Source organism: Choloepus didactylus, chromosome 1 (assembly GCF_015220235.1).
Source record: "Choloepus didactylus isolate mChoDid1 chromosome 1, mChoDid1.pri, whole genome shotgun sequence".
Taxonomy (NCBI): domain Eukaryota; kingdom Metazoa; phylum Chordata; class Mammalia; order Pilosa; family Megalonychidae; genus Choloepus; species Choloepus didactylus.
Window position 1 is genome coordinate 179,121,933 of NC_051307.1, and position 24,812 is coordinate 179,146,744.

General features: G+C 38.2%; 1 protein-coding gene across 11 annotated transcripts in view; it reads right to left on the minus strand.

Annotated features, from left to right (window-relative positions):
• The window catches only part of NEK10 (NIMA related kinase 10), a 296,604-nt gene that overhangs the window by 128,786 nt on the left and 143,006 nt on the right, over window positions 1–24,812 (minus strand). For 10 of the 11 annotated variants that reach the window (XR_005218355.1, XR_005218356.1, XM_037846062.1 and 7 more), the window contains one exon: window positions 15,620–15,695. Coding sequence is in view for 9 of the 11 variants with exons in the window: in XM_037846062.1 (XP_037701990.1) it covers window positions 15,620–15,695 (76 nt within the window). In the remaining 2 variants the exon portion in view is untranslated. Of the gene's footprint in view, window positions 1–8,897; window positions 9,002–15,619; window positions 15,696–24,812 lie in introns of those variants that run through there. The other variant, XM_037846099.1, reaches the window with a different exon arrangement.

Below are 24,812 nucleotides of genomic sequence, written 5' to 3' on the forward strand. Positions count from 1 at the left end.
ATGGGATGCCAGCTCTATATGGAGAGAATAAATCAATTTAGCAATAACCTGGTGTGGCTGAATGGAATGACACCTGGACACCATGGGACTGTGAAAATCTAGATTATCTTCTTTGTGCTTTAGTCTCCTTTCCTACACAATAGGGAAATAACTTGTCCCAGTGTACTATAAGGAGAGCAAAATGAAATGCATTTTTAAAATATAAGGCATTGAATAAATATTGACTCATTTTCTACTCCTTCCCTTTCTTCAGATGTTATTGGTTTAAATGGAAGAAAGGGTGAAAGATAAACAGAAAAGAGTAAAATAAGAATTGTGCTTTGATTTGTTTCCCACATTAACCGATTTTAGATATTGTCACTTTAATTTATTGTACCAACATTGAAAAGTTAAGCTGTTTTAAATTGAAATCTAGATTTCTTTTAAAAACTCCCTCTCCTTTCTCAAATTTATGAAAAGCATAAACTAAGAAGCTTTTTGAATGGGTTCATCTTCTGGGAAAAAATAAAAAATAAAAAGAGGTCCTGACCAAGAAGATGGTCCTTCCAAATCAATAAAACTGCAAAGAAGTCCAGATACGGTCATTACAAAGTCATTACAACGATGCGAAAAAATGAAAGTGACTGAGGGCCAGAACAAAAATGAAAATTCACAATACTAATATAAAATAAAGGAAACATTCAAGACAAGCAAACAAAAAAGTATTTAGTACAATAATGGCCACTTGCTGTTAATGAACATTACAATTCAAAATAAAGATTCATGCACAAAATTGCATAAAAATAAACAAAGCATAAACTATTATAAATATAAAAAGCACTAAATTTAAAAACACACATACAATAGCAGTGGGAGATTTTTTACATGCCAATTCATCTTTGGCATAAATAAGGGAATAAAAGTCTGAATAATTTGTTAAAATAGTTTGATAAATATATATTGAGCTCTGTGGCCTAAAAACAAAACAAAACAAAAAAACATTATTTTCAAGGAACCTATAAAACTTACATAAACTTTACCTATAATAGGTGTGAAAGACTATATTACTCTGGTGACCTGCCAAAAAAGCACTTTTCCTGGATACATGCCCCGTATAGTCACTTCATACATTGCCTCTGGGCGTGGCCACATGACTGGCACTGGCCAATGGGACATTAGCAAGTGTGATACCAGCAGATGCTTGATAAGTGCTTGTACATGGAGGCTATACTTTTGGAACTTTGACAACATTCTCTATCAGATTCTAACCACTATGTTGTAAGAAGCCCAACCTAGCCATGCAGAGAGAATACATGGAAGAAAACCAACAATTGACCTCTCCCAGATGAGCTCCCAGCCAACAGCTGGCACCAATTGTCCTTCTTAGAAGGGATTCCTCCAGCCCTAGTTCAGCTTCACCAGTCAACGCAAAATTTAGCAGAGATAAATTACCCTAACTTCAGTTGGCTCTTGGCTCCAAGCTAACCTACCGCTGGATATAAAGAAATGAGAGTTTTATTTTTTCTTTGGATGAAGACAATTAGCAAAGTCAAGAGCTATTCCAATGACCAGGTGAATTTAGGATGAACTACATGTATGAATGATGCTTTCAAGTCCTCTCACTTGAAGCCAGTTATCTTGAGAACAAGGGTGTATGGATTATACCTATTTGGCTTTATAAAAGAATGAGATTTCTTTCTGGCTGTGCAATCTCTCTAGCAGATTGTCTATGATGCACATCACATTCTGGTTTAATGTTAATTTAATAATTTTTGTGGAGAGTTTTTCTGGGTTGTTAGGAGATTGTGGTTTAATTCATATTTCCCCAACATTCCCTATGATCAGTGTCAAGACACGAATGTCCACTCTCACCACTTAGAGTCAATATTATACTGGAGACTCTCTTCAGAGAAATTAGTGTGAAGAAATAAAAGGCATCAATATTGGTTGGGAAGAAGTAAAACTATCTCTATTCACAAATGATATGATCTTGCCTATAAAAAAATACTAAGAAATCCACAAAAGAGAAGTACAGCTATTGCATAAGTTTAGTAAAGTTGAAGAACACAAGATCAATATACAAAAATCAATTACAAGTCTATCCACTACAATTGAACAATCCAAAATGAAATTAAGTAAAAAATTCTATTTAATATAGCATCAGAAAAGAAACAAAAGAGAATGAATACTTAGGAATAAATTTATCAAAAGAAATGCACAATTTATACACTGAAAACTATAAAACATCATTGAAAGAAGTTAAAGGCCTAAAAAAATGGAAAGACATCTCATGTCCATGGATTGAAAGATATAACATTCTTAAAACGGCTGGATTAGTTTCCTGTTGTTGCTGTAACAATCTGCTGCCAAATTAGAGGCTTTAAAAAACTTATATTTATTATTTTACAATTCTGCAGGTCAGTAGTCTGAAATGGTTCTCACTGTGCTAGAACCAGGTGTCAGCAGAGCTGTGTTCCTTTCTAAAGGCTCTAGGGAAAATCTGTTTCTTTGCCTTTTTCAGCTTCTAGAGATCGCCCACAGTCCATAGCTTGTGGCAACTTTCCATCCTGCAAGCCAGCAATGGACAGTCAAGTCTTTCTCATAGCACATCACTCTGACACTCACTCTTCCGCCTCCCTCTTCCACACGTAGGGACACCTGTCATTACATTAAGCACATCAAGATAATCCTGAAAACTTTCCCTATTTTAAGGTTGGCTGATTAGCAACCTCAATTCCATATGCTACCTAAACGCCTCTTTCTTAAATTGCAAGGGTTTGTATGAGATTTTCTTGTTCAATGTTTAGAAGTCTGAATTAAAAGCTGAAGAGAACTATAAAGAAAGAAGAAAAAATTTTAGAAGAAAACACTTTCAAAATCTTTCAGTATATGAAGCATTATTGAATGCTGGGTAGGGACCAAATGCTTTGAACTGGTACTAAATTCCAAAAAGAATTTCAAGTCATAATAGAAGGACTTCAATTATATATAAGAACACTTTTTTATTTTTTTATTTTTATTTTTTTTTCTTTCTGGCTATAGACATGTTCATAGGCCCAAAACAGGGAAAACAATTTATAAATCATCTTCCTCGGAGATTTTTCTCCTCTTAACCTGTCATGAAGATTGTGAAAAATGAAAGATGAATACTTGTTACGTCCTGTCTCCAGGAAAGCATATGGACTAGATGTTCTTTTTCAGGTTTCTCTAATCCTTCTGCTTTATGGTGTCTAATAAGAGGTCCAAAACAGGAACTAATTAACTGTAAATACAGTGAGGAGTTTGGGCAATTAAACAAATGGATTACATTCTCCCAGTGATTACACTCCAGCCATCAGATGATTATCAGGCACTGCCTACTTTGAGTGACAAATACAAATTAAATTCTGATCCAACAGCCTTGAAATCTCTCATTGTACATGAACTGCCATTGCTTATCTCTAGCAATGTTTAAAAAAAAAACAAAAAACAAAAACAGCTGGCACACAGGTTGACATCATGCATTTTGTGTTTGTATTCAAGCCAAATGTCACCAGCTTTTAAAATTCAAGTACATAACTAAATAAAGTAATTATGGTGATTTCAAAAGGAAGAAGAATGCAAGCTCTCTCAGTATATAATTATACAGAAGCCTTTCTCTAAATATAAAGTTACATAAAAATGTGTACTCTTGCTCCTTAACAAGACTGATGAAAAAAGCAGTCAAGCAACTTTCAAGTAAACATTCGATAGTCCTTGTACAAGGTAGTAGAGACCTTCCCAGAGAAAATATTCTTTATCTGCTTCTGATTTACAGTTATTACTATCACATCTATTTTTAAATGATCATTATAGCAGCAGCCTCATATTGCTATTTTATTTGTAGAGTTAGTGCAGACAATGGCTGCCCAGAACCTCAGGGACACAGAAAGTGTCTCTGTGGGAGATTATGAAAGAAAAAACTTATCAATTCCATCTAATAATGAGGAAAAATTAAAACAGGTCAGGGACAGCTTTTAAAGATTTCCAACTACAAACATAGAAGAAAATGTCCAGAAGGACATGGAAAAAAATTAAATTTGTGCAGAGGGTGGAAGGGGTTCATACGTTAAGCTTTTACCTGGCATGTACAAAGGCTTTGAGGCTACCCTGTAAGCATGTCTATGTTGTACCATTCCGGGGGTTTCTGTTATAAGTTACAGCAGATGCTGTAGGTGCCCTGTCCATATGCTGTGACTCTTACTTCTTCAGAGCACTCTGGCCTGCCTTCCAATTATCTGAAGCTTTGACGATTTTCATTAACCCTATCGGCCTTCTCTGCCTGAGTAAGACAGGCCTGAAGTACCAGTGAATTATGTATCCGGAGAATAGCCTTAAGTGAATGAATGAAAGAAGCTAGTGTATGAAAACCCCAGTTCTCTCCCTTTGGGTGGGATAACTCTGAGTTGTATGTTTTACACTGGATCCCAGGATCCTAGGTGAGTTTGAACTCCAATTGCCACAGTGACAGCTTGCCTAATAAATCCTTTTCCTTCCCTGTCTCACTTCACCACTCCCTACACATGTTTCCTAGGATCACTACCAGAATAAACCAACTGGACTTGAATACATGTCCCAGAGTCTGCTTCTAGAGGAACCCAAACTAGGAGAGAAATGAAAGAAACCCAGCAAGCTTAGGCAATTAGAGGAATTTATTGGTAGGCTCCTGAAAGTGCAGGAAGAACAAAGCTACAGCTGGGTCTGGGGTTTGTGGGGAATGGAAACTACTGGACATTGCCAGAACTTTTGATTCTCTCTGAGGATTGGCATCATTCTCTCAAACTGGCCTCCTCCTCCAGGGATAGAAACATGGCCAGCAAGGACTCCTTGGCTTCTCACCTCTAGCTTCAGCTCTTTCCTGAGCCCCAGCTCATGCATTCTAGGGGAAGAATCCTAATTGGCCCAGTTTGAACCAAGGAGACCCTCCTTCCCATATCATTTTTGGCAAGAGGGGCATGAGTATTATGGAACAGGTGCCAAGTCTAGGCAAAACAAATCTGGGCCAGTGGGGAAAGATCTCTAAAAAGATGAAATTTACTAAATCATTTAAACAGTCCATGGAGTAGAGTGGGGTTGGGGAGAGATATTTTGTTGAAGAATGGGGCTGTTGCTCCCAGTGTAGTAACAGCTAATATTTACTGAATCCCTGCTATACTCCAGATACTATTGCCATTTCCCTCCCTCCCCCGTCTCTCCCTCTCATCTATATATCTCTCTCTCTTTATCTATCATCTATTTTTGTAATCCTAATAACAACCAGATAAGGTAAGTACTATTATTAGTACCATTTCAGCTGAGGAAATCGAGAACCAGAAAAATTAAACAACATACCCAAAGTCAAATAGGAAGACAGAGTAAGAAGTAAACCCAGTTCCAGAGTCTGCACTATGTCATATTGGCTTATAAGGCAAAGGAGAGCCGTGCAGGCAAAACCACCACATCTCACTACTTCTCTCAACTGCTGTTATTCTGGGGACACAATTTACTAAGTTTATAGATAAAGTAGGTTTTTTATAGAAATTGGAAATGAGTTCTGAAGAAATAAGGTGAGGAGGGGCTAGGCAGACTGTGAAGCAAGTGCTTTATTGGGAAAAAATAAGGCCCTCTTGGAACCCTAGAGAGCTGAAACAAGGTAGCTAGTATAAACAAAGTCTTCAAAATTTAACTCCGAATGTGTGGATCCTGGAAGTATGAAAATAAAGGTTTTTAAATGGCTGAGTGTTGCCAACATGTATCACAGTTATATACAGTTCACATTTTCAAATTTTTATCTTGACATTTTATTATAGGCAATAATATTGTCACAGTTTGACAGTTTACTTTGTTTTTATGTGAATTTAAAAAAAAAATCCTCCCCTAAAGGGCAACTTGAATTTCAAATTATTGGACTTCAAACATTTATTTATCATTTTAGAGAAAACAATTTATGGAACTTCAAAAGAAGGTTCCCTTCATTGGCATCATGCTATTGTTTCTCCTGGGATTGCTATGGAGATTCTGAAATGCCAATATTAAAGAATTAATTAATGCTAGTGCAGAGTATTAGTATTAGCTAAATAAATTATGAAATAAAACAAAGTCATGGGTTTATAGAAAGGGATATACAATTAGTAAGATCATGTGAGATAACTCATTCATTAGAATAATATAAGTAGAATGTAACACTACAAAATAATAAAATCCTTCTTTAATTCCATCACCACTGATGTGGTAATTTGGCTTTCATATTTCCCCAGTGTTTAAATACTCTGACTTCCCCCACTCTTTCCTTTCTCTGTTTACTCTCATTCCTTTATCTTTTCTCTTCTTCCCTTTTGACCTCCTGTTACCATTTTATCAGTCATTCAGAATCACTATAAAGCACATAATCTCATAATGTCTGAAACTGAGGAAAATATAAATTGCTTTGCATCATCCTTTTGTAGTACATAGAATATGGCATAGTCTTTCTCCCATCTCCTGTCCTCCCTCCCTCCCGGCCAAGGCAGGCCTGTCCATCCAGTTCTGCAGCACTAACAGGCTCCTGTCCTACCCTCAGCATTCTGTATCATTCACTCTCAACAAGCACCGATGGGGGCTCTTTATAAGCACCATAAGAATTTCTAATCCCTGACCCTTCTATTCTTGACTGATTGTTACTGGTTGTGTACGTGTGTGTGTGTGTGTGTGTGTGTGTATTTTCCCAAATTAAATTGCTTTCTTCTATGAGAAAAGACTAAGTCATCCGTTTCTATCAAGTGTTAGATAACGACATAAGTAACAGGTAGAGACCTGGACACATGTCTTTCTTTCCTTTCTTTTTCCCAATTTCAATCTGCAGAGCTTCCAAATAAACAGCACTTCCATTAAGTAACAGTCAAGATGAGAGATACCCAGGTGGCTCTACAATGCCAAAAGGAAAATTCCAGGTCTCCCACTATCCCAACACAAATCCCAACCCAGCAAAATTACTGTTCCTGTTCTCCCCTAAATATTCTGAGTCTATTCAGAATTGAACTGAAGGAAGATTTAATTTTTACAATTCAAAAAGACATTCTGGAGATGTACTAATGCCAGAGGCAAAAAGAAATAAACCACCTATTGTCCAAAGGAAATAAAGATGTTATGCATGCCACGGGAGTGGTGGAGGGGTCCTTCTCTACAAGGCTTAATCAGCTCATATGCTGGGCCAAACACTGGAGTTACTTAGTGTGCCAGTAATCAGCTGATTGTCTCTCAGCTCTGAATGTACCCTTCAATATAGGCTCTATGATAAACAGCAGAATTCCTTTAAGCATTTCTCCTTTAAAGTGAAACCATGTTATTTTCTCTATAGGGGGACTGGAGGGACATTGCAGGAGGGGGTTTTCGGCGATTGTAGCATGGCCCAGGGGTAGGCAGTATGGGTATGAGATCATCCAGTGGCATCTCTCCCAGCCACAGGCCTGGAATCTGTAACCCTTCAGTCTCAGCCTGGCAATAACCTTTCTACAACCTCCTGATATGGAAACCCAGAGCCCCTGCATGGCCCAAACTCTCTGAAGGCCACCTGCTTAGGCCATGCCTGGATTCATGCCCCACTCCTCCCTCAGTGGGGGCCTGTGCATTCTGAAGGCCTCTGCCCCTGCAGGTACCCAGATTCCCACTGCATACCCATGCGTTTGGTTACTGATTCAACTGGTTGCTCCCTGGCCTGCACTTCTGAGAGAGGATTTTTGCTTGCCAGCAGCTCCAGACCAGCTTTAGTCTGCCTAAACCAGCAAACTTCTCTGTTATCTGTGGGCTAAACCACACCACCTCCAGTGAGGTCTGAACCCCTTCCAAGTTTGACCTTCCTCAGGCACTCTTCCTCAGCCCTGGAGTACTACAGAAAGTTTTCCTTTTATCTTATAGCGTATGCTTTTATCGCCATCAGTAACTCTTTATACTGAACTTCCCTTGTTTAATTTACTGTGTCATTTCTATCTCCTGATTGGATCCAGACTGCTACACTTTGTTCTGAAGAGATTTGAGCTGAAATGCCAAATGTTAGTGTTTAAAATGGACTATTTCTTTGAATCACAACTATTAATCCCTGGAGCCATTTAGGGGATTATACTTATCTTTTATTCAACTAGAGAACTATATATGGTTTACTGAAATTCTGTGCAGCTTTTTCCATTTAGAGGTAAATCTATTCCCCCATCCCTTGAATTCGGGCTGGCCCTGACTTGCTTTGACCAACAGAAAGTGGCAGGAGTGATCTTACATGATTTCCAAGGCAAGGCATAGGAGGGCTTGCAGCATCTGCTTCTGCCCTCTGAGAATGCTGCTTGGACAATGTCATATAGTCAAAGGCCACATAAAGGAAATCCAAAGGACCCCTGGTAAGAGTCAACATCAATTCCTGATACTTGTGAGGCCATCTTGGACCTTCCAGCCCAGCCAATAATTCAACTGAATGCCTCACATAAGAGAGCCCAGGAGAAACCAACAGAGGAACTGCCCAGCAAACCCACACAATCTGTTCTTATTTTAAGCCACTAAATTTTGGGGTGATTTGTTATACAGTAAAAGAAACCAAAATATACATCTGCCCAACATCAACTAATTCTTCTGAATTTCTTAATTATTCAATAAGTTAATTTGCGGTAAGTACATGAGGACACTTTTTTTGACTAAAACACACACACACATACACACACACTTCAGAAAAAAACAAGTTAAAGTTAAGATATCTTACCATTACATATTCTTTCTCAAATCCCCTTCTAACAGGAAATATACAATATTATACATCATGATTTGGGAATAAAATATTTAAAATGACAGACTAGACAAATAAACATAGGGAAAGAATTCCAATGTTTCCAGACCCATGTTTACTTGTTAAAATAAAGATTATAAAAGTCATGGAAAAAGGAGATGCAGAAACTGAAGATAAGTGCTTTTGAATTAACAATCGATAAAAGAAGCAAAATCCAGTCACCAGAGAGATTCCTTTCTTGCTTTTTGTGCTGATGGGGAGTTGAAAACAAATCAGACTCTGAAAAATCCATAAAGTGTGTGGTATTAGACATTTATACTCAGACTTTTAATCTTGGCTAGGTCAAATGTTTAACATTGCTAGAGGCACACATTGTACCCTAACTATACAATATAAGGTGGTGGGGTTTTTTTTATCCATACACTTCCTATAGTTTCAGTAGATTCATAGACACTAGATTTTTTTCTGGAAACGTCATAATTTTTCCATTTAGAAAGTATCTGTGGACATTAAGTCTGTGATCAGTATTCAAAATCTATCTAAAATGTATAAAATGTGTTGAATGATTAGGAAACAACTGAAAAAATAGGGAAATTTAAAAACAAGAATTTTTAGCTGAATTATAAGAAATGAATTGATGAAGGCTACCTGGGATGTATGGTTTCCAAAGAACAAATCACAATAACCTAGAAACAGGCACCAGTCATAGTGCAATATTTTAAATTCTTGTTACAGCAGTCTAGTCCACCAAGTATTCATCATTCAGTAGGCAGGCAGCATAGCATGGTGGATGGGAAGCAAAGCCTCTAGAGTCAGGGCTTGTGGATTTAATTCAGGATCCCACCCCTTACTAGCTGCGTGGTGTTGGTAAAATTACTTACCTTCCCTTTAAGTATTCAAGATAATCACTTATCTTAAAGGGAGGTTTGAGGATTAAATGGCTTAATATTTCTAAAGCACTTAGAACAGTACCTGCCACTTAGTAAATTCCATGTAAGTGTCTGACAAATAAATATACCAAAAAAATATGTAGTTAGCAACATAATGCCAGACATTACCAGGCCAAGCATCACTAATATCTGCTCTCGAGCAGCTTCTATTTAGCAGTCTCTGATTAAACTCTTGAGGCTACCTGGCCTATTCCACTGAGCCTTTAAGATGCATTTAGAGTTCAATGTGTGCAATTAAACCTCGAATTCACTCAAAATTCCCTCCTACATCACCCAAGCAGATAAGGCAATAAAACAACCATGCCTCTGTGTGTGTGCCTATTGTATGTGTGTGTTTATAGTGCTGTTTATATTTATTCAGGTAAATCCTGCTGGCCTATAGAGAAGCCATAAATAAAAACAATTACAGGCAAAAGCATCCCCTACACCACCTGACCAAGGTATCACTGTAGAAAGTTCTGTCCCGGTAGGTTTCCCATCTCTTTGCATGCTAACAGCCTCTTCCTCTCCTTCCATACTCTTCATCTGCTTGGACCTGGCTGCTAGAAAAACCCTGGACCCTACTAGTAACCAAAGCAGCCACCCAGGGAGGAAATATGGGGACAGGGACATGGTATAATTAATTCTTCTCTATTGCAGCTATTAAGAAATGAATCTGATTCTTAGGCATAATACAATTTATATATTCAAATGAGTACTATCCTTTCAAACTTTAGAAAACAGTGAATAACAATCATTAATATCTGCTGAATGCTTGCCATGTACCAGCCAGGCACTGTTCCAAGCTCTCGACATGTGTCCACTCATTCAACCTCACAATCCTAGGAGGTGGGTGCTATTATGATCCATGGATTACAGATGAAGAAACTGAGGCACAGAGAAGTTTGATAACATATAACTCTCAGTAGCAGACCCAGGATTTAAAACCAGGCAGTCTGATGCCAGAGCCAGCACTTTAAATAATGGCCCCACCATCCCACCTGTCAAAGATTCTTATTTCAATTATGCTCTCATTTTTGAAAATCCCACTTTTGCAATCTCTCTCAAGGCTAATTTATTGGTCACAGAAGAATACTTGTCTCAATAACTTATAATAATTACACTTTTTTTTTAAATATGATAACATCCACTAGATCCCATTATTCATTGTGCTGGTAACTATGGAAGATATAAAAATAAAATAAATAAATGGGAAAAAAATAAAACAAACCCTGCTATGGAGGTACTTATTATCTCAAACTAAAAGCATGAGATGAGTTAGTACTTTAGAGCCTGATGAGAATGCATACTGGCTTTCAATCACATTAAAATAGAGGATGATTTACTTTCTGTTTATTTATGCAATGTATTTATTAAGATTCTGCCATGTACCAGGAACTACTCCAGGCCTTGGAGAAACAGTGGTGAAAAAAAACAGACAATGGCCCTATTCTCACCGAGCATACGTTTTAGTGGGAGAGACACATGATAAACTAGTTAAAATACAGTAAACTACTATGATAAGTACAATAAAGGGATAGTGTCTGAGGGAGGTTGCTATTTTAGGCAGGTGAACAGGGAAAACCTCTCTGCAGAAGGGACATAAAAACAGAGACCAGAATGAAGCAAGGAAGTAAACTGCAGCTATTTGGAGGAATAGCATTCCAGGTAGAAGAGTCTGGAGAATTCTGAAGGAACAGCAAGGGGAAGAGTAGTAGACAATGAAAAATTTGTTGCAGTAGAAAGAATAACTTTCTTTAGGGTACTTCATTTCAGGTACTGTTCATAACCATGCAAGTACTGAATCACTGATGTAAAAAATATTTATTATTCACCTATAAGGCATCAGACCCTATTACAGTGCTAAGGATAGTATGAACAAAATCATCATAGCATACAACAAAAAAAATGAAAAATTCTACTATGTGAAGGAAAAACACATAGAGCTTATAGAACAGGGGATACATGCCCTGTGTCTGGAGGGTTTATCTGGAGTGGAGAGGTAGGGGGGAGTACCTGTGAGCTGAGAGGCGAAGGATGAGTAGGAGTTAAACAGTAAAAAGTGGAAGATGACTAGTCCAGGCAAAGGGAGCAGAATGTGCAAAGGCCCTGTGTTCAGAGGGATCATAGATGGAACAGCTAGGAATTGCTAGAGTAAAGTCTGGTTTGAGGCAAGGCTGGTAAATTTGCCAGGCACCAGAGTACACAGTGCCTTGTAGCCATATTGAGGACTTAGTCTTTAATTTATAAGCAACTGGAGGCCATAGAAGAGTTTTAAACCATTTAAGAGTTCCAGAGTTCTGAATGTATTATAGCTTTCTTAAGAACTTAGAAGGTATGGTCAAAAGCTAGGCATGCTTTGCTTTATTGCTACTTGCTCCGGTTTGCCTAGAGAAAGGTTTATTTTGATGCATCCAATGAAAACTTCACCAGTTTTTCAATTCAATTACTAATGTCATAGATGAATGGGATCATACTAAGTAATAGAGACACAAAGAATTCCAATCCCAGGAGTAGTCAAAATTTTCCATTTTTACTATATTAAACTTGTTCATTATCCAGAAGTTCCAAGTAAATGTTCCATGAAGACCTGCCCTAAAATATTCCCCACAGTTTAAAACCCTAGAATCTGCTCTGAAATGCAGTTGAGAATGGAGGTATACAGTGTTGAACTCTGAAATAGAGATAAAAACAGAACGAAGGACCGTTTTGGAGATTATTTTCCTTGAGAAGGATGATAAAGCCCTGTCTAATAATGAATCAAATTGGATGAAGAAAAAGAGCTTTTATTGACCTTCTGTTCTAGCACAATCTGTGTAGCGATGTGTCTACAAACCACTTATCTAACAGCTGAGATACAGAATAAAGAACACTCTGAGGCATTTCCTACACGTGTTGAAAAAGAGAACTTTGTTCCATTAAATAAGTTAATGTCTGAGGAAGCAAAGGCAAAAGAAAAAGCAAAACGACATGGGAACATCAAGCTCACATGATTCTGGGAGAACCTGGAGGGTAGAAACAGAGGTTCACTGGGTAGCCCAGGTCCACATTTACAATCTCAAAGAAGCTCAAAAGGACCATATGAAAATCACAGAAGAATTTTAGGAGGAAAACTCTGGGGATGGCTAAAGGCACAATTCAGGAAAAAGCATGAAGGTATGAGACTCAAAGCAGTGACTATGAACAATATCTGCTTTATCTTTGTCCAATTCACAAAACCCAAAGAAAATTCCAAAATGAAGACATGGAAAATACAAACAGACCTGGACAATTCTGACAATTTAATTAGCATACAGTTTAATTTGGAACAATTAGGACTTGAGAAATTATGCGGACAGTGTCAGGTCCCTGCCCAGGTCCCCTCCTACTCACTGTTCTAGTGCAAGTCTACCACATCTTGCTGCAAGCAAGTGAAAGCAGACTCTGCCTGGGGGCTTTCTCCCACCCCCAGGCAGGCCAGAAGTGCCAGGAGTTCTGGCCCAGCAGCAGTCTTCAACCAATGACAAGTGCTTCCACTTCTGGCTGGAGAGAAAAATACTACAACTTCCTCATTCCCTGTATGGGACAAATCTAAAACCTCTCCCAGAGGACCCCCACAGGACTGAGCCAGTTATCCACAGTGTGACCTGCTTATTAACATGCTGGCTTTCTCCTCCACTCCCTGGCTCATTTCCCCACTTCCCCACCAATGCTTCCTGGAATCACCTCCCAAATAAACTACTCCACTCCAATCCTTGTTTCAGGGTCTGCTTCTGAGGAATCCCAAACTATAAAAGTAACATAAGAGAATTAAAGACTGTTCCGTTGAACTCCATGCTCAGCTGAGGGCATCCAAAACTAGGAAGATGGTACATGAACCAAAGTTCACAATAAAACCCTTCACACAAGAGGCATTTTTGACAACTGGGGAGAAGGGAGATGGGTAAATGACTAGAAAAGAATCTTTTTTAAAGCATTGAAAAAAATAAAGGGCTTGACAGAAAGATGAATGATAATATGAAATACTGTGCTAGTAACTATGGAAGATATAAAAATAGCTGTCTCTTCGCATGCTAACAGCATGTGGGGACCCAGGGCCTGGGCTCCCCATCCCTAATGGGGAATTAGGCCCTGCCGGACATAGCAGCCTGCTTGATCAGGGCAGAAGTTGAAGGTCATCAGACTTCCTCAAGGAAGAAAGTACATACAGATGGTATCATAAACAAAGCATTGAAACTCTCCTCCCCTGATCACTATTGATAACAAACCTCTAGGTCTGTGTCATGAGACTCTGCTGAAACTCTGTTCTCATATCCTATGGCATGTCTTTGTCCTACACTCTTTACAAGCTGCCCTTTGTGGAGTGCCAATTCCATTTTCCTCAGCTAGCTGCCACTGAGAAGAATCTTCTCCTGTTCATAAGTCCTAATAAACCCATGTCCTACTCTGCCTGGTCTGTTCTTTGGTCTTAGGGCTGTGCCGACCCAAGTCCTTCAAGAGCTGGGTTGGAATATGTAACTACCTGAAAAAACAGCTTACTTATCATTAGCAGCTTCAGCTTTACTAACTCTTCAGTTGACTTAAAATTAAAGGAAAATGTGAATCTGTCTTTAGGCTAATCAAGAAAAACAGTTGTCATGTTTGGATTTGTTTCTACACTGTATGTTCTCTGCCACACACACACACACACACACACACAGAGTTGATACTATCACATATTAGCAATTCTAAACTTAATTGACAGTCTTACACCAAGTACTGCCTCCACTGAAATTTGAGTTTGTGTTTCATATGTTCTAAAACTTTGACTGACAGTCAAATCTGTTCATGAATATGTGATTACTTAACACTTTTTTAGCAAATTTCCATTATTTCTGAAGAACAGTACAAAGTGAAACAAAAGAAAATTATTCTTCTAGAACCAAGGAGTGGATGGGTTAGCCTCATTGTTAAGAGAGAAATATACAGATAAAACTTGCAGCTTTCAAGGCATAATATTTGCCTGACCACCAATCTCTGTGCATCTTCTGATTAAGCTGTTTTCAAGACCAAAAATGTAAGGACTTTCTATTGATAGAACTAAAAGATCACCCTCTAAAAACACTACTCTTAAGAATATTATATTCCAGGACTTCCAACAATGGGTCTGTTGTTTCCAGACCACTTCCACCCTGCCTTGAGAACACTCATTCTCAAGTCTATCCCTAGGCCTCAGATGCACAGTAGACTAGATTTAAAAAGAAAATGTAAGTGTCTTGATCTCTTGACCTGCTAAATGAAATTTCAGAATGTTTCTCTATTATTCTGACTACCATATCTGTTCACTCGGATTTGGAAAAATATATGAACAGCAAAAGAAGATTCACACTTCACAATGAGTTACAAGGGAACTCTCAAAGTATGCTAAAGAAGAATTATGAATGTCTCAATTCATCAAAATATAAACACTTAATTACCCAAGAAGCAGCCCACTTGGAAAATATATGTCTAAATATATATTTCATCACTCATTCATTCATGCAATAAACATTTATTTAGCACCTATTATTTGTCAGGTGCTTGAATAAATAAAAGGACACAAAAAACCTTTCCCTGATCTTAAATATTTACATATGGAAAGAGAGAAGAGTCATATATAAAAGTAGGTGCCATGTTGGGTAGCACATGTACAGGTCATTCACAAATTCATTCAACAACAACTGCACACTTACTATGTGCCACAAATAATCTCAATTTTTAAGTTATACAAATAGTCCCCATGAGGGGCAGAGTTCCTTGGAGAAAAGATAAATTGTTATTGATGTTGTTTGAAACTTACATAATGATCCACAATTCTCTACCTGTATATTACCTAGGTAACTGAGGAAAACTTATCGAATTAGCTTTCTTTCCTAAAACTTTCTTTTCAATGTAAAGCAAGAAAAGAAATGGAAGCTCAAATCAATTAAGTATGACGTTTGAGAGCCATAAAATAAATAACTGCCCTTACCAGGAATACAGGATCGTTCCAACAACAGACGTGAGTTTGCTGTTTTCTTGTTTTTGCTTTGCCAGACCAAAGTCAGCTGCAATTCACAAAACAAAGCAATATGTTATTATATTTCCCCAGAATTAGCATTGTTCCTTAGTTGTGACATTCTGCACAATAATTATTACAGTTCACAAAACAAAGCTTTCATTGCTTTTACCCTCTGTCAAAATGTCCCATATTCCAACCTTCCACACCACTCTCAGCCTTAATTAAACACAGATAAACATTATGCCATACTTTATGGCAAAAAAAATTAATCATTAAGAAAGCCATTTAAAATAAGCCTTGCTGACTAAAATGCAGCGAATAGATAGTACTTACTGAATTTGTGGTTCTACTTTTCAGATTATCCTTTATAATTTTCAAAGAAATGGAATGAATCTTATAGATTAGGCAAATAACACTCATCACTTCATCTGCTCAAAAGAAAAATAATGTGAGCTTGAATAATGGGTGTGAAGGATAATACATAATGATTGAATGGGGCTTGTGCCAGAAATGCACAGCTGATTCCATATTCAATAATCACTCACTGTAGTTCACCAGATCAACACTTAAAGAAGGAAAACCACATAATATTTTAAAAGATGTACAAAAAAGTGTTTGAAAAAATTCAACATTCATTCCTTTTAGCAAATTAGGAAGAGATGGGAATGTCCTTAACCTGATAAAGGTCATCTACAAAAACCCTTCAGCTAACAACCTACTTAATGTTGAAAGAATAAATGCTTTCTCCCTAAGATCAAAAACAGGCAAGAGTGTCCACTCTCCCTATTACTATTTAACATTATACTGGAGGCCCAAGTAAGTTCAATAAGGAATGAAAAAGCAATAAAATGTATCTGTATTGGAAAGGAAGAAATAATACTGTCTATTAGCAGATGATATGACCGTGTTCATGGAGAGCTACCCAAAAGCTCCTACTTTCATAATAAGTGAGTTTAGCAAAATTGCAGGACACAAGATCAATATACAAATTAATTATATTTCTAATATTAACAATGAACAATTGGAACTCACATTTGTAAAGTAACATTTACAATAGTATGTACAAAAAAAGAAACAAATAGGTATAAATTTTTAAAAATATGTTCATGATCTGTATGCTGAAAATTACAAAAAAGTGATGAAAAAATTCAAAGAAGACCTAAGTAAATAGAGGGATATACCATGTTCATGGATTGGAAAATTAGATATTATAAATTCACTATTGTAAATTCTTCCCAAACTGTTCTACGTATCCAGTGCAATTCTAATGAAAATCTAACAGGACTTTTTAAAATTTTAACAAGTTGTTTATAAAATTTATATTGAAAAAAGCAAAGGACACAATACCCACAATAAATGTGAGAAATTAGAACACAGTTGGAGGACTCACATTCACTTTTGTTGGGGACAAATAATTCAGCCTACCACATTGTTCCCACAAAAGAAAAATGTGTACATGGATATTTATAGAGGCTTTATTCATAACCACACAAAACTGAAAATAGCTCAACTCTTGTATAATGGATGAATGGGTGAGCAAACTGATATATCCATTCAATGGAATACTACTCAGCAATAAAAAGAACTACTGGTTCAAATAACAGCAATATTGAAGAATCTCAAATTGCTCTATGCTAAGTGAAAGGAGCCAGACTGAAAAGTCTACATATTGTTTTATTCCATTTATATGATATTCTGGAAGAGAAAAAATTTGTAAGAGTAGAAAACAGATCAGTGGTTGCCAGGAGTTGGGGAAGGGACAACAAAAGGGAATTTTTGGTTATACAATTATATGCATTTATCTAAATTAATAAAACTTAATGCCAAAAAGAGAATTTTATGTGATATAAATTGTTTAAAGTGATTTAAAAAGCATTCTGAATAAAAGAAATATATTTATTTTTTAAATGATAAAGAATATATTCCATTAATAAAATTAATTATATTAACTATAATTAGAAGAGAGGCAGAATGATCTACTGAAAATAAAACAAAACAAAACACTGCTCTAGGTCTATCCCTGGCTCTACTACTACTTTGCTGAATTGCTTTAGGTCTCTAGCAGCATATGCCAGGTATTACAATCAAAATATGTATCAGTTATTTTAACTCTGGGAAAGGCATTCAAAATGACAGAAACTCTGCATTTTAGCCCATGAGATTTTAAGGTATGAACTATGACTTTTAAATACTGCAACTGAGGCATTTAGCTATCTTCACTGCAAATAAACTCCATGGAAGAGTCAATATTTCACAGAGGCACCCGACAAAATTGCTTTGGTTCATTCTCGCCCTTTAAAAATGTTCTATATGAATCTTTTGTGAACTCAAGGCCATTCCTATCTGGGGAAAAAATATATAATCCTTGAAGAAATCAAGATTTGCTTTCTTGCTTCTTGTTTATTTATCAATCTATTGTCCATACTTTCAGATTTACAGATTTTGTTTGCTTCACAAACTACACTCATTCTCTAGTGTAGTTTGAGAAGCAAATAACCCATGGCTAGCAACCCATGGCTTTAACATCATCTACATGCCAATGACTCCAAAATGTTTTCCTCTAGCTTCTTCCTCTCCCTAAGCACCAGATATCCACCTGGATAGTGTATCCATCTGGATAGACCACTGGGATGTCTATTAGGTGTCTCAAATTAACACACTACAAAAGGAATTTGTACTCCTACCCCCAAATAGCTACTTCTTGGTTCCCTATCTCCGTAAGTGGCACCACCATTGACCCAAACTGCTCACCATGCCAAAATCCTAGGTACTTTCCTTAGTTCCTGTGCTAGTTATCAACTTATTGACTCTCAGCTTCAAATCCATCCTTCATTTCCTTGCATCTTGATATTGGGACTGGATCCCGCTAGTCTTTCTCCTTTGCTAGCCGGGAAGGTGTTAAGCTTTGTCAGTAGATGTCAATGAAGAGAAACTGCAGAGGGAAGGGGCTTCACTTCCTGGTCCGAACATGCTTTCCACTCTTGCTTCTAAAGCACTGAAGGGTGTTCAGCATACACAGTGGTGCTCACCTCCTTTGAACGCAGCTTCCCAGAGAGTTCCACTGGCACTCCATCCATCTTCCCAGCAAGTCTTGCAGGTATCCCATCAGATGACATCCTCAGAAATTCCATCATTGCCCCAGCCAATTTCCCAGCAAGTTCAGTGGCACCCCTGTGGACAGCTGCCGGCATCCCACATGACTTCCCAGCAAATCTCACAGGTGTCCCAACAGGCAACATACCAGGAAGTTCTGCTAACCCACCCACCCCCAGTCAGCTTTACTACAACCCCAAGGGTGGATTCTCAGTAAGTTCCACCAGCATTCTGATCAGCTTTCCAGCTAGTCTCACAGGAACACTGGCTGGCAGCTTCCCCGTGAATTCCACAAACCCCAAAGGATGGCTTCCTGGAGAGTTTTGTCTGCACCCCAGTGGGTGGTTTCCTGCTTGCCAGATTCAGCCAGGGGCATGGCAGTGCCATTCGCCTCCATCAATGGGCTATAGAGCCAGACCCTCTCCTACAAACTCTGAATATCAGTCTTGGAGAAGGACCCTCTTCCAAATTTACTCTTTCTTTGTACACTTGGCCTCAGCCCTAGAGGTAGGGATTAGTTCCTGTATTTGCTTTTCCTGTATTCTTTAACATTCTTTTTACCACTTAGCAGTTAACTCCATTACTAGTTAATAATCCTTTCCATTAAAATTGTTCTGTTCAAATTATTGTGTGGTTTCTGTCTTGTGAATCAACCCTGACTGATACATTTCCTCAAATCCTTCACCACAATGAAGTCCTATTGTTTCCATCCCCTTCTTTCCCCCCAAAATATACATAAATCTTGAATTAGGCCCCTTTTTATCATCTCCACCCTAGTGATAGTTTTAAAAACAAGTCTGGAGAGAACCTACGATGGCAGCTAGGAGAGATGGCAAAAAAACACCTCCATGAAAAATATTAGATAAAAGCCAGAAAGTGACCCAGAACACCAGTTCCAGAGATGCACCAGCTGGACAAGGTCTGCTAAATCCACAGGACTGTGCACTTGGTGAAACCGGGAGTCTGCATTTGGAAATGAGTAGTCCTGCTGAATACCCAGAAGCCACGCTGTGGTGTGAGGAAACCGTGGGTTGGCGTTTGGAGGTAGACTAGTTCTTTTTTAAAAAATCCAAAAGCGGCTGCAGATATGGCAGCAAGAACCACACAGTGAAGCATGGCAGGAACAGGCTGTGTGAACACCTCAGCATCTGGCACGGAAGATAGCCTTTCACACACCCATTGCTAATTGTCTTGGAATGAGGAAGGCAGAGGTGAGCCAAAAGGGGAAGATAACCACGCCCCTTGCAGCCATCTTCCTGGTGGGCTGGGAACGCTCCTTCCTGGCGCTGGTGCCACAGCCCAGAGCCACGCCAAAAAACCCAATGTGACAGGAACTGTTTCCAGCAACACATGCACACACCACAATATCAAGTGTGGACAATAACCTTTCACGCACCCACGGCTAACTGTCCCAGAGCTGGGAAGGCAGAGCTGTGTGAAAAGAGGGAAATTAGCATGCCCCATTTGGCCATCCTTACAGCAGGCTGGGAACCCACCTACACGGCCCGGTGGCCCAGAACTTCCCTTGAGGGACGGCGCACACTTGTGACACAGCACAACCTTCCCTCAGCAGAGGCCCTAGAAAGGCATGGCTTGGAAGAGGGACCCACTCGGAAATCTCAGGGACCATATGCCAATAACAAGGACTTATGGGTCAGCAGCAGAGACAATCTGTGGTGAGACGGAAATGAAGGTTTAGACTCTTGCAACAGCCTTAAATCTCCAAGAACACCTGGGAAGTTTAATTATTAAAGCGGCCCTCCCTCCCTAACTGCTCAGACACACGCCCCACATTCACAGCAGACAGCACCAACAACACACCCAAACTTGGTGCACCAATTGGACCCCACAAGAATTAGACTTCCACATACCACAAAGAGAAAGTTGGGGAGAACTGACTTGAGGAGAACAGGTGACTCACGGAGCCATCTGCGGGTTAGTTAGAGAAAGTGTACACCACCAAGCTGTAGATATGACAAATTAGAGATTAGTCTTTGAATAATCCTACATATCTTAAAAGAACCCTATCAAGCAAAGCAAATGCCAAGAGGCCAAAAACAACAGAAAATTTTAAAGCATATGATAACCCAAACCCAAACACCCAAATCAAAAGATCAGAGAAGACACAGTACTTGGAGCAATTAATCAAAGAACTAAAGGTGAACAACGAGACCATGGCACAGGATATAAAGGACATGAAGAAGAGCATGGCACAGGATATAAAGGACATGAAGAAGACCCCAGAAGAGCATAAAGGAGAAACTGCAAGAGTAAATAAAAAAAAAAAAAAAAAAAATAGATGATCTTATGGAAATAAAAGATTCTGGATACTCATAGTACAAGACTAGAGGAAGCTGAACAATGACTCAGCATCCTCAAGGACCACAGAACAGAAAATGAAAAAACAAAAGAAAGAACAGGGAAAAAATAGAAAAAATTGAAACAGACCTTAGGGATATGATAGATAAAATAAAACATCCAAATATAAGACTCATTGGTGTCCCAGAAGGGGAAGAGAAGGGTAAAGGTCTAGAAAGAGTATTCAAAGAAATTGTTCGGGAAAACTTCCCAAACCTTCTACACAATATAAATACACAAAGCATAAATGCCCAGCGAACTCCAAATAGAATAAATCCAAATAAACCCACTCCAAGACATATTCTGATCAGACTCTCAAATACTGAAGAGAAGGAGCAACCTCTGAAAGCAGCAAGAGAAAAGCAATTCACCACATACAAAGGAAACAACATAAGACTAAGTAGTGACTACTCAGCGGCCACCATGGAGGCGAGAAGGCAGTGGCATAACATATTTAAAATTCTGAGAGAGAAAAATTTCCAACCAAGAATACTTTATCCAGCAAAACTCTCCTTCAAATTTGAGGGAGAGCTTAAATTTTTCACAGACGAACAAATGCAGAGAGATTTTGCTGATGAAAGACGTGCCCTACTTCAGATACTAAAGGGAGCTCTACCGACAGAGAATCAAAGAAAGGAGAGAGAGAGATGGAGAAAGGTTCAGTACTAAAGAGATTCCATATTGGTTCATTGAAGGACAATAAGAGAGAGAGGGAAAAATATATCTGACAAACATAAACCAAAGGACAGGATGGCTGATTCAAGAAATGCCTTCACAGTAATAACGTTGAATGTAAATGGATTAAACTCCCCAATTAAAAGATATAGATTGGCAAAATGGATAAAAAAATACAAACCATCAATATGTTGCATGCAAGAGACTCATCTTAGGGACACAAAGAAATTGAAAGTGAAAGGATGGAAAACATATTTCATGTAAGCTACAGCCTAAAGAAAGCAGGAGTGGCAATATTAATCTCAGATAAAATAGACTTTAAATGCAAGGATGTTATGAGAGTCAAAAAGGCCACTACATACTAATAAAAGGGGCAATTCAACAGGAAGAAATAACAATCATAAATGTTTATGCACCTAATCACGGTGCCACAAAATACATGAGACAAACACTGGGAAAACTAAAGGAAGCAATGGATGTTTCCACAATGATTGTGGGAGACTTCAACACGTCACTCTCACCTACAGATAGATCAACCAGACAGAAGACCAACAAGGAAACTGAAAACCTAAACAATCAGATAAATGAATTTGATTTAACAGACATATATAGAACATTACATCCCAAATCACCAGGATACACATTCTTCTCTACTGATCATGGAACTTTCTTCAGAATAGATCATATGCTGGAACATAAAACAAGCCTCAATAAATTAAAAAAAAAAAAAAAAAAAAAAAAAAAAAAAAAAAAATTGAAATTATTAAAAGCACATTCTCTGACCACAATGGAATACAATTAGAAGTCAATAACCATCAGAGACTTAGAAAATTCACAAATACTTGGAAGTTAAACAACACACTCCTAAAATAAATGGTTTATAATGTAGAATGTAGGGGAACTAGCAATAGAGAGCAATTAATGAAATGGGAAAGATAATCCAATAAGAACAAATAAGCTATCATGGGTAAATTTAATGTTCTGGGGATGGAATGCCCAGGAATGACTATGGTTTGTTAATTTCTGATGGGTATGGTAGGAACAAGTTCACAGAAATGTTGCTATATTAGGTTATTTTCTTGGGGTAAAGCAGGAACATGTTGGAAGTAAAGTAGTTATTTTAGATTAGTTGTCTCTTTCTTACTCCCTTATTATGGTTTGTTTCAAATGTCTTTTTTATTGTATATCTTTTAAAAAAATTTTTTTTGATATAGTTAATTTAAAAAAAAAAAGAGTTAATTAAAGAAAAAAAAAGAAAAAATATGCAGAGCCCCCTTGAGGAGCTGGTGGAGAATGCAGGGTATTGGGCTTCCCCACCTCGATGGTTACTGATGTGCTCACAGACATAGGGGACTGGTGGTTTGATGGACTGAGCCCTCTACCATGGGGCTTGCCCTTGGCAAGACTGTTGCTGCAAAGGAGAGGCTAGGCCTCTCTATAATTGTGCCTAAGAGCCTCCTCCCGAATGCCTCTTTGTTGCTCAGATGTGGCCCTCTCTCTCCAGCTAAGCCAACTTGGCCGGTGAAATTACTGCCCTCCCCCCTACATGGGTTCTGACATTCAGGGGAATGAATCTCCCTGGCAACGTGGAATATGACTCCTGGGGAGGAATGTAGACCCAGCATCGTGGGATGAAGAACATCTTCTTGACCAAAAGGGGGATGTGAAAGGAAATGAAATAAGCTTCAGTGGCAGAGAGATTCCAAAAGGAGCCAAGAGGTCACTCTGGTGGGCACTCTTACGCACAATATAGACAACCCTTTTTAGGTTCTAATGAATTGGAATAGCTTAGCTAGCAGTAAATACCTGAAACTATCAAACTACAACCTAAAACCCATGAATCTTGTAGACAATTGTATAAAAATGTAGTATATGAGGGGTGACAATGTGATTGGGAAAGCCATAGGGACCACACTCTCCTTTGTCCAGTTTATGGAAGGAAGAGTAGAAAAATGGGGGGGGGGGGGGAGGCACCCAGTGTTCTTTTTTCCTTTGGTTGTTCTTTTTCACTTTGGTTTTTATTCTTACTGTTTTTGTGTGTGTGGTAATGAAAATGTCAAAAATTAATTTTGGTGAATGCACAAGTATATAATGGTACTGTAAACAACTGAATGTATGCTTTGTTTTGTATGACTGCATGGTATGTGAATATATCTCAATAAAAATGAATTAAAAAAAAAAAAACAAGTCTGCAAATTCTTTAATGTTCTTCCCTTCAAGAATTGGAATGTAACCTCCTTCTCTTAAGTACAGGCTGGATTTAGTGACTCACTTCCAATAAAGAGAACACAGCAGAAGTGACACATTACTTCCAAGATTAAGTTATACAGGGTGCTCTCTCTCTTGCTCTCTCGCTCGCTCTCTCTTTCAGAGGAAGAGGGAGTGGGGGAGGGAGAAAACAATCTGTTTTAATTTGAAATTAAGCAATCACCATACAGAAGAAATAACATAGTACTTGAATATTTTCAGAGGGTTCACTATACTTTAACACACATAAATTTGACCAACTTACAAACTGAAATAATACTTTGATTTTTAGTTCTAATGCTAAATAAAAATCCTTCTGTTTTTATAAAAGTGTCATCAATTTTGAAAGGAAAAAACTAAAGAACCGTACACATAATGATTCTATTCACGCCAGTTAATTTAGAGAATGGCAGAAATGGGGTGGAACTTTAATGCTGGTTTTCCAGGGGGCCCTTCCAGCATGCCACTTCCCACTATTCCGTAGCTTCCTGCCCCGGATGGATCCTTCCCTGGATGAAACAGAGAGAAGGTATCTCTCTTTCTCAACAATATGATTTGCTTGAGTTTACTGATGGAATTTTATAACAGGGAACTTCAAGATGAAAATTTTGACCCCTGACACAAGAGTGCTTTCTGAAATTCTTGGTAAGTCTATAGCTAAGGTAAAAAAAAATACAAAAACATCAGCTCACTCTAGGACATCTGGATTCGTGGAGAAATTTATAGCCCTTACCAAATGTGGGCCCTTCTGAAATCATTTTTTGATATGGTGTTTGTCTCTGGTTACCAT